The following is a 14,350-nucleotide window of genomic DNA, read 5'->3' as shown; positions in this document are numbered from 1 at the left end:
ACCTCAGTTCTTCCCTTTGGTACAGGGCACATGAATCCTGCTCTGTTGGCAGGAGTCCAACGATGCAGGCAAGTCCCTGGTCTGGTAAAGCAAAGGAAAACTTGCCCTAAACGCTCCACAGAACTTAAAAGCATCCACCACTCAAATTGGGAAGAATCACGGGAGTTAATAATGGTGTTATTGCTCTTCTTAAATGTTATTAATAGTGATATAATACTTCCTGTCTCCTCATTTGGAGACAAGCAGCTGCCATGCGCCAGGATAATGAAGGTCATAATAGGTGAGGAAGGAGCATGAAATTGACTCTGACCTTAGTCTCCGTGCAATGTGGGAAGCAGTGCCAGTTGCCACAGCTGCACCGCTTTCCCTCCCATCAGCAGGGAGTTGATGGGAGGCCAAGCCCACCCAGGGGAGATTCTAGAATATTCTAGCACCATGAGGCTGGACTGCATCCCATCCTGGCAAGAAAATTCTAGTGATCAAGAGATCATCATTCTGCAAACTTCCTGGGAAGGTTTTTCTGATCAAAGAACTGCGGGTGTCCAATCCTGCTGTATATGTTAACATGTATGAGCACCGAGGCAAGAGGCACAGTGTAAGACACTCAGAGAACAATTATTTCCTGTCTGTCTTAGCCAGGGCCCTGCATCAAGTGTTACTGGACTGGCCTCAGCTTCCTCATCTGCAAAACAAACAGTTGTCTGCCCAACCCCATAGGAGTTCCGTAAGGCTAAAATGAGATAACAGATGTGAAGGTGGTTTGCAAAAAATAAGTGTGGGGCTATTCCTCTGCAGGAAGCATCTCCATGACAGCTGGTTAGAGGTGACCACACACCTCTGTGCAGAGCGTGCACCCGCAAACCTGGACTTCAAAGCAGCCTCTTTTGCTGAGCTAGCTCTGCCCCTGCCCAACAACTGTTGGGAAATCTCAGGTTGCAACATTTCTGAAAACACGTTCTGACTAATTGACAGACCAGAGGAAGGCAATGCACCAGTGTCTCAATCCTTCTAGAAACTGCTATTAAAAACAGAAGACTGCAGGGAGGGTGTAGATCACAGTGGCTGTGGCTGGGGAATTTTCCCTATTTTACCCCTTCCTTTCCCCCAACAACCTTGCTTGTCCTTCCATCCTGTTCCCGTTCCCTATTCCATACATAATGGTCTCGTGACTCTACCTCTCTGCCTGTCCGTTTCTCGACCCCCCAACCCACCCATTCCTTCTGCTTATCAAACCCCTTCCAAGACACTTCAGCTGCCAACAACCTCTCCTTCACCCAGCTCTCAAAAGTAAAGCCTTGCTGTCCTCCAAACTGTGGTCCTTGGACCAAAGCATCAGTACCACCCGGGTACTTTATCAAAATGAAGAACCTTGGGCTCCACCCCTACCCACTGAACCAGATTCCAGACTTTGCATTTTAATAAGATCTACTAGTGCATATGTGTGCTCAGGTCTACAGCAGCTCCGATGACCCCCGCCCCCCCCCCCCCAACAGAACTAACACACAGGCTTCACCCCTCGTCCATACCACTGTTTGGCATTTCGTGGTAACCTGATATTGCTAGGCAGATGTTCACCTAGGCATCCTTCATATCCCCAAACAGATTACAAATGATTAGAAGGCAGGGAGCCCACACTTTCTCCAAGGGCCTGGAACAGGGCTCTGCACCACAGCAGATGACTGACCGAAGTCCCCTGAATGGGTCAGAGGTCTTTGATCAGTCAATCTAGATTCTTCCTCTTCACTCATTCCTCCAAGTCCTTATTAAGCAGCTACTCGGGGACCAACTCTGTCCAAGCACCGGGGATCCAGCTGAGAACGGGGCTTTCATGGAAGCCTCTAGAGCGGGAGGAACAGTCACATACAAACAAGTAGGCAAGTAGGTGCTGAGGTGGCTTTAGCTGCTGCTGAGTGCCAAGAGGAAAATAAAGCAGAGAGGAGTGGCCACAGAGTAACTGACTGGGAGGGTGGCCATTGGGTTGGGTGGTCTGAGAAGGTCTCTTTGGGGGCTCACATTTTCACTAAGATCTCAACATTGAGAAGACCTGGAGGGAGGCTTCAGGCAGAAGGAACAGTTGGAGCCAAGGTCAGACAGAAGAATCGGCTTGGCCCATGTTCCAAGCACATCGCTTCTTCACCCTGCCCCATTCCAGGTGATCACACACCCACCGCATGTCATCCATCCACCCCCTCTCCCAGGGGCAGGACGGATCCGAGGTCTCAGGCTCTTCTGAATCTGTCCCCATCACCAATGAGCAGCCCGCCCGAAATGCAGGACATCCGCCCCTACTCGTTTCCTCATTGTTTTCTCCAAAGCCGACTTTGCTGTTTCCTTAAGCATGGCTGGGCACTCCACCAAATACTCATGTGCCTAAGTGACATGGATATGGAAGGAAGGTTTCTTGTAAAATTCAAATTCAGTCTCATGATCCCTGATGGGACCTGCTCAGGTCATCTTGGCCCTCACTATTCACTACTTGAAGTGTGGTCCTCTGACCGGCATCAGCTTCATCTACAAGCTTATTAAAAATACCCCAGGTGTCTTGTTGTTCACCCCTTGTCCCAGCTATTCAGGAGGCTGAGGCAGGATGATCACTTGGGCCTAGGAGTTTGGGGCTGCAGTGAGCTATGAACACATCTATGAATAGTCACGGCACTCCCAGCTGGGCAACACAGCAAGACCCCATCTCTAAAAGAGGAAAAAGAAAAGAAAAACAGAATCTCAACCCCCACTCAAACCCACTGAAAGAGAATCTGCACTTGAACAAGATCCCCAAGTAATCTAACCTAGAGCAGAGTTCTGCCTTCAGACTCCAGGTCCCCAGAAATCACCAAAATAAGCTACACAGAACAGTGAACATGATGGTGAGCCACATACACATCAGATCTTTGCTTTAAAAATCTCTTGTGAGTTGGGTGTCATTATGAGCTTCATTTACAGGTGAATTAACTCAGGCACATGGAAGTTGAGTCACTCACCCAAGTTCATAAACTTGGAAGTGGCAGGGCTAAGTTAGAGCCCTGGGGGACTCACTGCAGACCTGTGCTCTAACACATAGGAGGAGTGAGGCTCAGAGGCTGTATCTATTTGCCAGGGCTGACATCAACAAAGTGCCACAGACTAGGTGGCTTAAACAACAGAAATGTCCTGCCTCCCAGTTCTGGAGGCCAGAAGTCCAAGGTCAAGGGGTCGGCAGGGTGGTTTCCTCTGAGGCTGTGAGAGATGATCTGCTCCAGGCCCTCCTCAGCGTCTGGAGTTTGCTGGCGATCTTTGAGCTTCTTTGTCTTGCAAGGTCACCCTGATCTCAGTGTCACCCCAATCTCTGCCTTCATCTTCACATGGAGTTCTCACTGTGTGAGTGTCTGTGTTCAATTTCTCCCTTTTATAAGGACACCAGTCATGTTGCATTAGAAGCCTACCCTAGTGACCTCATCTTAACTAATTACCTCCGCAATGACCCTATTTCCAAGTAAGGTCACATTCTGAGGGACTGGGGGTTAAGACTTCAACATGAATTTGGGGGACACAGTCAACTCATAACAAGGCTCAGTAAAATGATAATGACAGCTAATGCTGTCCTCACGTTCTCAGTGCCTTACAGATACCACCTCACCCTCCTAGGAGATAAATTCGATTTTCATTCTTGTTCTGCAGATAGAGGAAACTGAGGTACTGACAGGTAAGCATCTATTCCCAAGTCACACGGTTAATAAGTAAGGCAGCCAGGATTCCAACGCAGGTAGCCTGGCCTCAAAGCTGGCATGACAGCTTTCTCTCTCCAAGGGTGTCTAGGAGCACACTGAGCTCCCATCTCTACAATTTCTTTTCCTTTCTTTCCTTCCTTTCCTTCCTTTTTTTCCTTCCTTCCTTCCTTCCTTCTTTCCTTCCTTCCTTCCTTTCTTTTTTTTTTTGAAGGAGTTTCACTCCTGTTGCCCAGGCTGGAGTGCAATGGTGTGATCTCGGCTCACTGCAACCTCCACCTCCCAGGCTCAAGCGATTCTCTTTCCTCAGCCACCTGAGTAACTAGGATTACAGGTGCCCATCACCATGCCCAGCTAATTTTATATTTTTAGTAGAGATGGGGTTTCACCATGTTGGCCAGGCTGGTCTTGAATTCCTGACCTCAGGTGATCTGCCTGCCTTGGCCCCCCAAAGTGCTGGGATTACAGGTGTGAGCCAATGTGTCCAGCTACAATTTCTTTAGCAAGTTTTTGCTGGATTTTGGCTTAGTGTCCAGGACAGCATCCCTGAAACAGGGTCATATGAGTGGAACATCTTGGGTATTCAGCGAGCCCAGGGACAGAAGGGTCTGGAAACCGCATATGCTGGATGCAGAGAAGGCACACACTTACACAAACAGAGCTGGGATGCTGCGTTAGTCTGAATGGAAACCATGAATGAAGTAAGTGACAGGGCTCAGTTGGAGCCCCAAGGGTCTCACCACAGAGCCTGCACTCTAATATGTGGGAGGAGTCAGGTTCAGAGGTTGTATTAGCTATAGTGCCTGGCATATTGCAAGTACTCAATAAACATTAGCTACTATTAATCATTTTACTGAGATACTGCTATGTGCCAGGCTCTGGGTGGACATCTCACTTACATTTCTTTATTTTCCTCTCTCTCTCTCTCTCTCTCTGTCTCTCAGACAGGGTCTCGCTCTGTTGCCCAGGCTGGAGTGTAGTGGTGTGATCATGGCTCACTGCATCCTCAGCCTCCCGGGTTCCAGCAATTTTCCCACCCCAGCCTCTCAAGTAGCTGGGACAACAGGTGCACGCCACCACACCTGGCTGATTCTTGTATTTTTCCTAGAGATGGGTTTTCGCCATGTTGCCCAGGCTGATCTCGAACCCCTGACCTCAAGCGATCCACCCACCTTGGCCTCCCAAAGTACTAGGATTACAGGGGTGAGCCACTGCACCTGGCCGTCTCTTACATTTCCTTCTCAACTTTGCAACAACCCTAGGAGATAAATATTATTACTCCCATTCTAGAGATGAGGAAATTGAGGTTCAGATGAGTATAGCTGTTCTTATCCCCAATCGGAGGATCGGGACTCTTCTTTGTAAGACATAAATAGGCCATGTCTTTGAGCAGAAAAGCCTTAGAATATTGTAGGGAAGACGATTTGCATGTTTAACTTGGATAGTCCTCACCACTGAGTTAATATTTCCAGGTCAGAGCGCCTCCGAGAGAAAAAGGCGGTGGCCTTGGAGCTCTGGTCTCCTTAACTGCACCCTGGGAAGTCTTCACACCGCCTTTCTTTTTCCCCTGGTGGTCTAATCTGGAGTCAGATCCAGCCGTCAGCTCTCACAGACGGGGAAGGACCGGGAGCCAACGGGAAAACAACAGGTGAGCTTGTGAACAGTCCCCTTCTGTGTCTCGGGCAGGGTGTCTGCCCGGGCGACTGTGGGGCTGCACTGACTTCCAGAACCTTCTGCCTCTGCAGGTGTTTTAGGAACTTGGCCTCAGCGCTTCAGTGACCCATATTTTATTACCTTTCAGGTTTCTATAATTCATCATTCACTCCTTTCTGAAAACCTAGAATGAAAAAGTTTAGCAGCTCAGCGCCCCGGCCTCTCTCCATTCTCTCCCCAAACACATCGGCCTGTTTGTTCTCTTTCATCCCCGCTCTTCCTGTTGCATTCTGCCGGTTCAATGGGGAAGGAGTGAAACCGGATGGCTGGACCCAGTGCGGGGAAATGACTTCAGAGCCACCTTTGTTTCCCTCATTCCTTTGAGCGCACTTGGCCCCGCGTCTCTATGAAAGGGCTTGTTTGAACCATTCGGAACATCCAGCAAGCCAGAGATGCTGCGGCCAGAACCGCTCGCATCTTTTCAGGCTGCCTGAGACTCTGGGTTAAACTGCCAAATTTTTGCAACAAAACTAACCATGACATTGGACATTGTGTTATAAATTAGCCACAGCCTTCCAAGCAAATTGTCTCTTTTTATTGTATCAGTGTAAGCCTTGGAAACATTTGGCTTCAGCTACTACCTTCAGGGAGGCTCAGAGGATATTTTTGTTTTGCCCCAAACCAACTCTACAGACTCCAAGTAGCATGTGCTAATATCCATATCTTCATGCACGGTTATTCTTATCACACTCCCTCTGCGAACCTCTGTCAGTTACGTTTCATCTCTCTGTCTCACATCCACCAACCTGCTTTCAAGTTTTGATGTGGCAGAAACTCTCTCTGAACATCTATAAAACAAAGGATGCACTTCTCTTTTAGAATGCATTTCACGATAATTATGTGAAACTTCTTATAAAGAATAGTTCTTTTCACATATACAGTCAGAGATATTAAAATGCATGTTTATTAGCAACGTATAGAATTGTATTGTTTGGTGCTCACAGAATCAATGTAGATTTCCACATTTGTTAGGTCATTCTGGGTGTGTACGTGTCGTGTGGGGAGAGAGGCCATGCCCATCTGTTTGAACTATGTCACCAAAAGCTAGATCAAGATTTTTAATTAGGCTGAGAGTGGTAGCTCACGCCTGTAATACCAGCACTCTGGGAGGCCAAGGCGGGTGGATCACTTCAGGTCAGGAGTTCCAGACCAGCCTGGCCAACATGGTGAAACCCTGTCTCTACTAAAAATACAAAAAATTAGCTGGGCATGGTGGCACATACCTGTAATCCCAGCTACTTGGAAGGCTGAGGCACAAGAATCGTTTGAACCTGGGAGGCGGAGGTTGCAGTGAGTGAGATTGCGCCACTGCACTCCAGCCTGGGTGACACAGTGAGGTTCTGTCTCAGGAAAAACAAACAAACAAACAAACAAAAAAAAACTTTTAATTAAAAGGAACCCCCCAAAATACACAGTTGGTAATATCTTTTCCTATTTTTTCTTAATTTTTACACACACACACACACATACACACACACACATCGCAGGATAAATTTAGGCTCAGAAATAACCTTAAGTAGTAAACTTTATTAAGCTAAAATGCCATTTGTTAAAAATAAAATAAACCTTCTTATAATATTTGCAAAACACAACCCATGACATTTGATAATCTTGAGTGCTGTCATCAGAACCAAGAACACTGTATTACTGCCTATGTCCTTCCACACTGGAAATAAAGACAACTGTGACAATATATTGCATTGTACACAACAACTACACAACATTGTAAGTAACAATAAACATTGTGTCAGTTTACAACAGCTTGTTTAACTTGTATTCTCTGTCAAAGTGAACAAAACTCATTTTCTTTCACATTTTCCCAGCAGGAATCTTTATTTAACCTGAACTGTTTCTAAGTGTGACTGAGACTCTGGCGAGCTGGTCCCAGATGAGATGGGATCAAGCTTCCCTAAGGAGTCCTCCCTATCCAAGAACAACTATCAAAGCATAATCCATCTACTCTTCCCCATTTCCTCTCTATTACTACTCTCCTCTACCCAGAAAGGAGAAATCTAGAACAAAGGTAAGGGCTACTCTCTCTGCAGCTCCTTCCCTGACTTTTGTGTTCCAGGAAGAGTTATACTTGGATGGGATGGGGGGACCTGATACAGGGCAAACAATGGACAAGGCCGCCACTTCTCCTAGAGACAGTGTGAATATCAACACCTACTGGGTAATTTAAACTTTCCAGAGAATATTGACCTTCTTAGAAGTAAGCAGCACTTTAAAAAGTGAACTTCATTATTCCATTAGAGGTCTAAGCTCTAGCCAGCTAAGCAGCATATTTTAGCAACCAACTGTTTACATTCTGCTGGCTTTCTGCAAGAGGACAGTTTCGCACAGGACAACAGGGGGCTTCGCAGCAGTACACCCCATCTCCGTTCTTACAGAGGAGAGGGATGGTGCTACATCTGAAACACACTCACATATCACAGAGGCTTTGAGTCCCCAGTCTGCCATTTCCAAGGTCCAAGCTTCTTGACCCAAAGCAAGAGTAGGTGGCAGGGACGGGAGAATGGACAGGAGACACTAGGTTTCTACACAAGGAAAAGGAAATCTGAGGCACACACCTCTGCAAAGTGAAAGGAATCACCAACACACACACACAACCCCCTTTAGGCAAAGACAAGAGCGGTTGTTATGGTGGACACAAGTTTCTCCTCAAGCATGTCCTCAATGTGGGAGGCCACAGCAGCTGCCTCCCCTTGAGACAGCCCCTGGGGCCCGTGCCAGCGGCCACAGTAACTGGCTGGCCCTTGCCAGCTGTCACGCTTTGCATGCCGCTGCTTCAGCCTGGCACAAGGGACCATCCAAGTCACCAGCTCCAACTAGCCCCAAATCCCGTGCCTAGGCTGGAGCTGGATGGCCACTCAGAACCCTCTTTGGGGCCCTCTACCAAGGCACTGAAATACACAGCATATCCAGTTGACAGTATCCTTGGCTGGGGGAGAGATAAGTTTTCCAAGGAGGAGATGAGGTGAGACTTAGGTCTAAAGAAAACCCTCAGGGACACCCACAGGAAAGAGGGGTGCTTCTTGGGGGGGGGGGAAAGCAGCATGTGTGTGTTTCCACCTCTTTGATTCCTGGGTGCCCCTTCCTGTGGGTGGGAAATGGGGAGGGTACAAGTTAGGCAACTCTGGCCAAGGCTTTAGATTTTATCTTCCCCATTCACTTCCTCTTCCTGCTGGCAGGGTAAGATCCTAGGGGCCCCACCTAAGCTGTGTGCAGGGGAGGAAGCCAGAGGAGGAGGTCACCAGGGCCCCAATCTGGCATCTCAGCTACAGGACAGAGGGTCCTGAAAGAGAGGGTGGGCATTGCCAGAGAGGCTGGAGCAGGGTTTATGGTGGCAGGATTCTGGGGACACTCTCTTGGGGAACATGGCTGGAACCCACCAACTCATCAATATTGGCACGGTCTAGTCTGGCCTCCATCCTTACACCCAGTCCCCAACCCACCCCATCATGGCCCCCTCCTGGGCTTCTTGGAAGCCTGGTTCTGTTGGAGGGAATTCAGGGAGCCAGTCCTTGGTGGGGCAGCTCTGCCTGTCCTGTCTGAAGGCACAGAGCAATCAATTGCCTTCTGGGAGCCTCAGTCATATCATGGACAGCAAGGGATCAAAAATGCCCAACTCACAGGGGCCCCGTGAGAACCAAACATGAAAGTGTCTGTAAAAATGACTTGAAAGCAAGCTGCTTAACCGAAGGCGAAATGATCAGTGAGGCGTTAAACTTAATTGCTTGAAACATTCAGGACTATTCCCTTGGTCTCTCTCTCTCCTTCCTGCTTAGTATGGTTCTGCTTAAGCACTCAGCTCCTTCCTGCCAAGGCTTCCCTCTCTCTCCCAAAGTGGGGCCCCCAGCGCCATGTCCATGTCAGGCCAGGCCCCCCTGAGAGGCAGGAGGCCCTACCAGCTTCCTTGCCTCTCTATAAAATCTTTAGGAAAATGCTTGGGTTAGAGCATTGTCAGGAGTTTGTGCGTTTAAGGGATGAGACTCTGAGCTAATGGAGATTTCAGACCATCCTTAGAGACCTCCAGGACACACAGTAAGTGCCAAGCACTATGGTAGGCTTCAGGAGGATGCAGAAATAAGCAGGTGGTCCCTACTGTAAAAAAATCATAGCCAAATGCAGAGATGGTATCCACATAACACAATCTAGGCTATGAAGAAATCCTATCAATGGTTTGCCAAGAGTCATGAAAGGAGGAAGAGGAGAAATGACCAAGGCTTCCAGAAGAAAGCAAGGTTGGAGCTAAACCTCAGGCATAAACAGGATGCTACATGCAGAGCTGGGGGTCAGAAGCAAAGATCAGAGTGAACCCATATGGCAAATATTGGTGGAAGAAAACCAGAACAAAGCAGCCCTGAAACCAGCAAGCACAGGCACCAGCTCCTAGAGCAGAGATGAGCTCCCCTGTTGGGAATGGACAGGCCCTTCAATCGCATCTCTCTTCTCACACCAAAGAGCCCCATGGTGGAGGAGGCTCATTTTCCTTCTGTCATACTCTAGATTAGTGCTCTCCAGTAGAATTTTCTGTGAAGACGGAAATGTTCTGTATCTGTGCTGTTCAGTAGACAGTCACTAGCACCTGTGAGGACTACGCACTTGAAGTAATGCTAGTGCAACTGGAGAACTCAATTTTTAACTTCATTTTATTTTCATTCATTTACATTTAAATAGGCATATTGGATGGTAGAGGTTTAGATGCTAAAATGCCCTCTTCCCCAGGACATTGACAAGTTGTGGTAGCACGCACTGGTGCCGGGGGTAGAAAATGCTCATAGACACCAAGTAATGCTCTTTTATTTGGCAGATAAAATGATTCATTCCCACCCTCAACCGATAGGACTATGTGGGTGTTTTGTTTTGTTTCTAATAAGAGGCCAACTTCCGAGTGACTTTTGCTTAAGCAAATGTCACGTTGCTGATAGACCATCCCTTTTGGGGAGGAGAGAAACCCGACCCAAAGGCTCCTTTGTCCCTAAAGACCTTTCGATCAGAGGGATGGGGAAGGAGGTTGGGAGTGGCAGGGAGGAACCATCCTAACCCTACTTGTCATTTAGTCCAGAAATTTAGCGACCTGAACCTGGCAGGAAATTATGTATTTTAAGGAAAAAAAAAATGATACACTCATGTTCATAGCAGCATAATTCACAACATCCAAAAGCTCCCCAAATGTCCATCCACGAATGAATGGATGAACAAAATGTGGTATATCCATATACTGGAATATTATTCAGCCTTGAAAAGGAAGAAACTTCTGATGCATGCTACGACATGGAAAAACCTCAAAGACAGTATGCTAAGTGAAAGAAGCCAGTTGCTAAAAGACAAGTACTGTATGATTCTACTTATATGAGGGACCTAGAGTAAAACAAATTCATAGAGACACAAAAGAAGGGTGAATTCCAGGAGCTGGGGGAGGGGAAGTGGGGAGTTATTTAATGGGTGGAGTTTCAGGGTTGCAAGTTGAAAAGAGTTCTGGAGATTGGTTGTACAACAATGTGAATTTAATTTAAATCAATTTAATGTGCACACTAACGTATATAACATTACTAAACAGTAGTCTAAAACCAAGATGGTAAATTTTATGTTATGAATAGGTGATCACAGTTTAAAAAAAAGTATGGGGGAGGTCGTTTTTGAGTAGACAGTTGCTGGAGGAAGGCACGTGAGTTGCAGCCTGACCAGTGCGACCAGTCCTCCTTCAACAGCCCCGCTTGCCTGAAAAGGCGCCCTTACTCCACTCAGTGGGCCTGTCCCGCGCCGCTGGCGCAGGCGCTCACAATAACCTCCTAGAGCGGTGCCAGCCGCACCTCCGCGCGGCCCCGGCGCAAGCAGCCAATGAACACGCGGCTGCGCCCGGCCTCGCGCCTCCATTGGCTGCGCCCCGCCGCCCGCTGCCCCGCAGGTTCCCAAGCCGGGTTTAAAGGGGTAGGGCGCGGGCCAGGGCCCCACCATCGGCTCCCCAAGCGCAGGTCCGCTGGGAGGGGCGGCCTGCCGACGGGCCCACCCCGGGGCGTTCCTGAAGGGCGTCCTTGGCCGCCCCCACCGCCTCCCAGATGTACTATGCGGTTTCCCAGGCGCGCGTGAACGCGGCCCCCGGGACCATGCTGCGGCCACAGCGGCCCGGAGACGTGCAGCTCGGGGCCTCCCTCTACGAGCTGGTGGGCTATAGGCAGCCGCCCTCCTCCTCCTCCTCCTCCACCACCTCTTCCACCTCCTCCTCCTCCACGACGGCCCCCCTCCTCCCCAAGGCTGCGCGCGAGAAGCCGGAGGCGCCGGCCGAGCCACCAGGCCCCGGGCCCGGCTCCGGCGCGCACGCGGGCGTCAGCGCCCGGCCGGACGCCAAGGAGGAGCAGCAGCAGCAGCTGCGGCGCAAGATCAACAGCCGCGAGCGGAAGCGCATGCAGGACCTGAACCTGGCCATGGACGCGCTGCGCGAGGTCATCCTGCCCTACTCAGCGGCGCACTGCCAGGGCGCTCCCGGCCGCAAGCTCTCCAAGATCGCCACGCTGCTGCTCGCCCGCAACTACATCCTACTGCTGGGTAGCTCGCTGCAGGAGCTGCGCCGCGCGCTGGGCGAGGGCGCCGGGCCCGCCGCGCCGCGCCTGCTGCTGGCCGGGCTGCCCCTGCTCGCCGCCGCGCCCGGCTCCGTGCTGCTGGCGCCCGGCGCCGTGGGACCCCCCGACGCGCTGCGCCCCGCCAAGTACCTGTCTCTGGCGCTGGACGAGCCGCCATGCGGCCAGTTCGCGCTCCCCGGCGGCGGCACAGGCGGCCCCGGCCTCTGCACCTGCGCCGTGTGCAAGTTCCCGCACCTGGTCCCGGCCAGCCTGGGCCTGGCCGCCGTGCAGGCGCAGTTCTCCAAGTGAGGGCCAGCCTGGGCCTGGGGCGCGACCTCGGCCCGGCCTCCCTCCGCTCAGCTTCTCCGCGCCCCTGCTCCCTGCGTCAGGGAGAGCGAGGCCGAGCAAGGAGAGCATTTCGAACCTTCCAGTCCAGAGGAAGGGACTGTCGGGCACCCCCTTCCCCGCCCCCACCCCTGGGAAGTTAAAGTGACCGGAGCGGTTGTTCGATGGCGCCTCGGGGCTGTTTGGGGTTCTGGGTCGGTTCCAGCGGCTTTAGGCAGAAAGTGCTCACTCTCACCCAGCACATCTCTCTCCCTGTCCCTGGAGTTGCGCGCTTCGCGGGGCCGATGTAGAATTGAGGGCGCCATGCCGTGGTTGGCGCGCCCTGGGTGCGGCGAGAGGCCATCCCCGAGCGTGACCTCCCCGGAGCGGAGCACTCCGGCTCTCAGTACTAGGGGCTGCGCTCGAGCAGCGGCGGGGGCGGAGGGAGGGTTCTTTTCCTTCTCCTCGGCCAGAGGCCACGGGCGCCCTTGTTCCCGCCGGCCAGGTCCTATCAAAGGAGGCTGCCGGACCTCAAGAGGCAGAAAAAGACCAGTTAGGCGGTGCGGACGGTCTGGGACGTGGCAGACGGACGGACCCTCGGCGGACAGGTGGTCGGCGTCCGGGTGCGGTGGGTAGGGGCGAGGACAACGCAGGATGCGCTGGGTTGGGCTTGGGTCCGCTTTTGTAGACCAGCTGTTTGGAGAACTGTATTTAACACTCGCGCAACCAGTGTTTTGTCGCAGATAATTTTCGCTCTTGAATCCTGGGGGTTTGTTAGAAGGCAACTTAGAACTCGAGATTCACCTTTTGCCTCCCTTTCCCCAAAAGTAGCGTAACCAACATTTAAGCTTGCTTAAAAACGAAAACCAACCGCCTTGCACGCAGTGTTCCCGATTTACTAAAATAGGTAACCAGGCGTTTCACAGTCGCCGTCCTGTCAAGATCGCTAATTAACGTTCTCATTAAAAGACACGCAGGAGGACCGGGAGCCCTGAACCGCCCGCTGCTCGGCGGATCCCAGCTGCAGTGGCGACGGCGGCAAGGCGCTTTCCGCTGTTCCTTAGCGGGCCGGGCCCTTGACCAGCGCGGCCCGCCAAGTCTTCCTCCTCGCCGTCTTGCAGTTGAAGAGCTACATACGTAGTCAGTTTCGATTTGTTACAGACGTTAACAAATTCCTTTACCCGAGGTTATGCTATGACCTTTCCGCAGTTTGCTTTGATTTTTTTCTACGTTTAAGGTTTTGGTTGTTGGTAGCAGCTGAATTTAATTGGCACTTTTATTTTACTTCTAACCTTGTTTCCTGACGCTGTACAGAATCAACAAAATAAAACATTTAAAGTCTGATTTTTTTTTTACATTTTTTGCCTGATTTGTTTGGTAATAAAAAAGTTCTTGTATCCTAGTGGATTTAGAACCTCGGGGTGAAGGTAGGTAGGCAAATGATCGGGGTCCCACGTTTTAAAACGTGACTTCCTGATTTGTAAAATAATCCAATGAACAGGCAACTGTAGTTCAAGTTCAGGCATCCGTGGGAAATGTGAGGATTGTAGGTAAGTGGGTGGGTGGGATAGAGAATGGAATGGAGAAGGGAGAGAGGCAATTCCAGGAATTCATTCTTTGCCAAGCTTCAGGCATAGGTCTCTTTTAACTACAACTTCATCCCCTGAAAAATGGGTTAAGCAATACCTTTATCATAAAATTGTAGCTCAACATCTTTCTGGGATAGCCACCTTTTCTATATCCTTGGACAGAAGCTTAACACCACACAAGTATGAGCTTCCCGCTGCTGCACCCACCTACCCTATCATTTAAATCAGGTTGGAATTGTCTTCACCTGAGAGGACAAGAAAGCTCTTCTGTCTGTTTGGTGCTGCTAAGAAGAACTTGGAAGGCTCACATTGCAGTATTGAAACACTGTATAGTTATTAATGAAACTCAACCACTGTTTAATGTAGGGGAGTAGTAGAGAAGTAGTGTCCCCTTTTACCTGATGAAAATTAAAGAAAACCCAGAGACTTACTCAATTTCATCCATGTTGGTTTACCTGAG

General features: G+C 50.2%; 1 protein-coding gene across 1 annotated transcript; it reads left to right on the top strand.

Annotated features, from left to right (window-relative positions):
• Nucleotides 1–11,370: 11,370 nt before the first annotated feature.
• On the top strand, nucleotides 11,371–13,645 carry OLIG1 (oligodendrocyte transcription factor 1). The gene has a single exon (XM_045389265.3). The coding sequence runs from the start codon at nucleotides 11,477–11,479 to the stop codon at nucleotides 12,284–12,286; it is 810 nt and encodes a 269-aa protein (XP_045245200.1). The 5' UTR covers nucleotides 11,371–11,476; the 3' UTR covers nucleotides 12,287–13,645.
• Nucleotides 13,646–14,350: the final 705 nt, after the last annotated feature.

This window comes from Macaca fascicularis, chromosome 3 (genome assembly GCF_037993035.2).
Source record: "Macaca fascicularis isolate 582-1 chromosome 3, T2T-MFA8v1.1".
Taxonomy (NCBI): domain Eukaryota; kingdom Metazoa; phylum Chordata; class Mammalia; order Primates; family Cercopithecidae; genus Macaca; species Macaca fascicularis.
Note: the sequence above shows the minus strand (reverse complement) of the source record. Positions and strands in the feature narration are given on the sequence as shown.

Coding starts and splice junctions, on each gene's coding strand:
- OLIG1 (XM_045389265.3), top strand. CDS start 11,477: ATGTACTATGCGGTTTCCCAGGCGCGCGTGAACGCGGCCCCCGGGACC.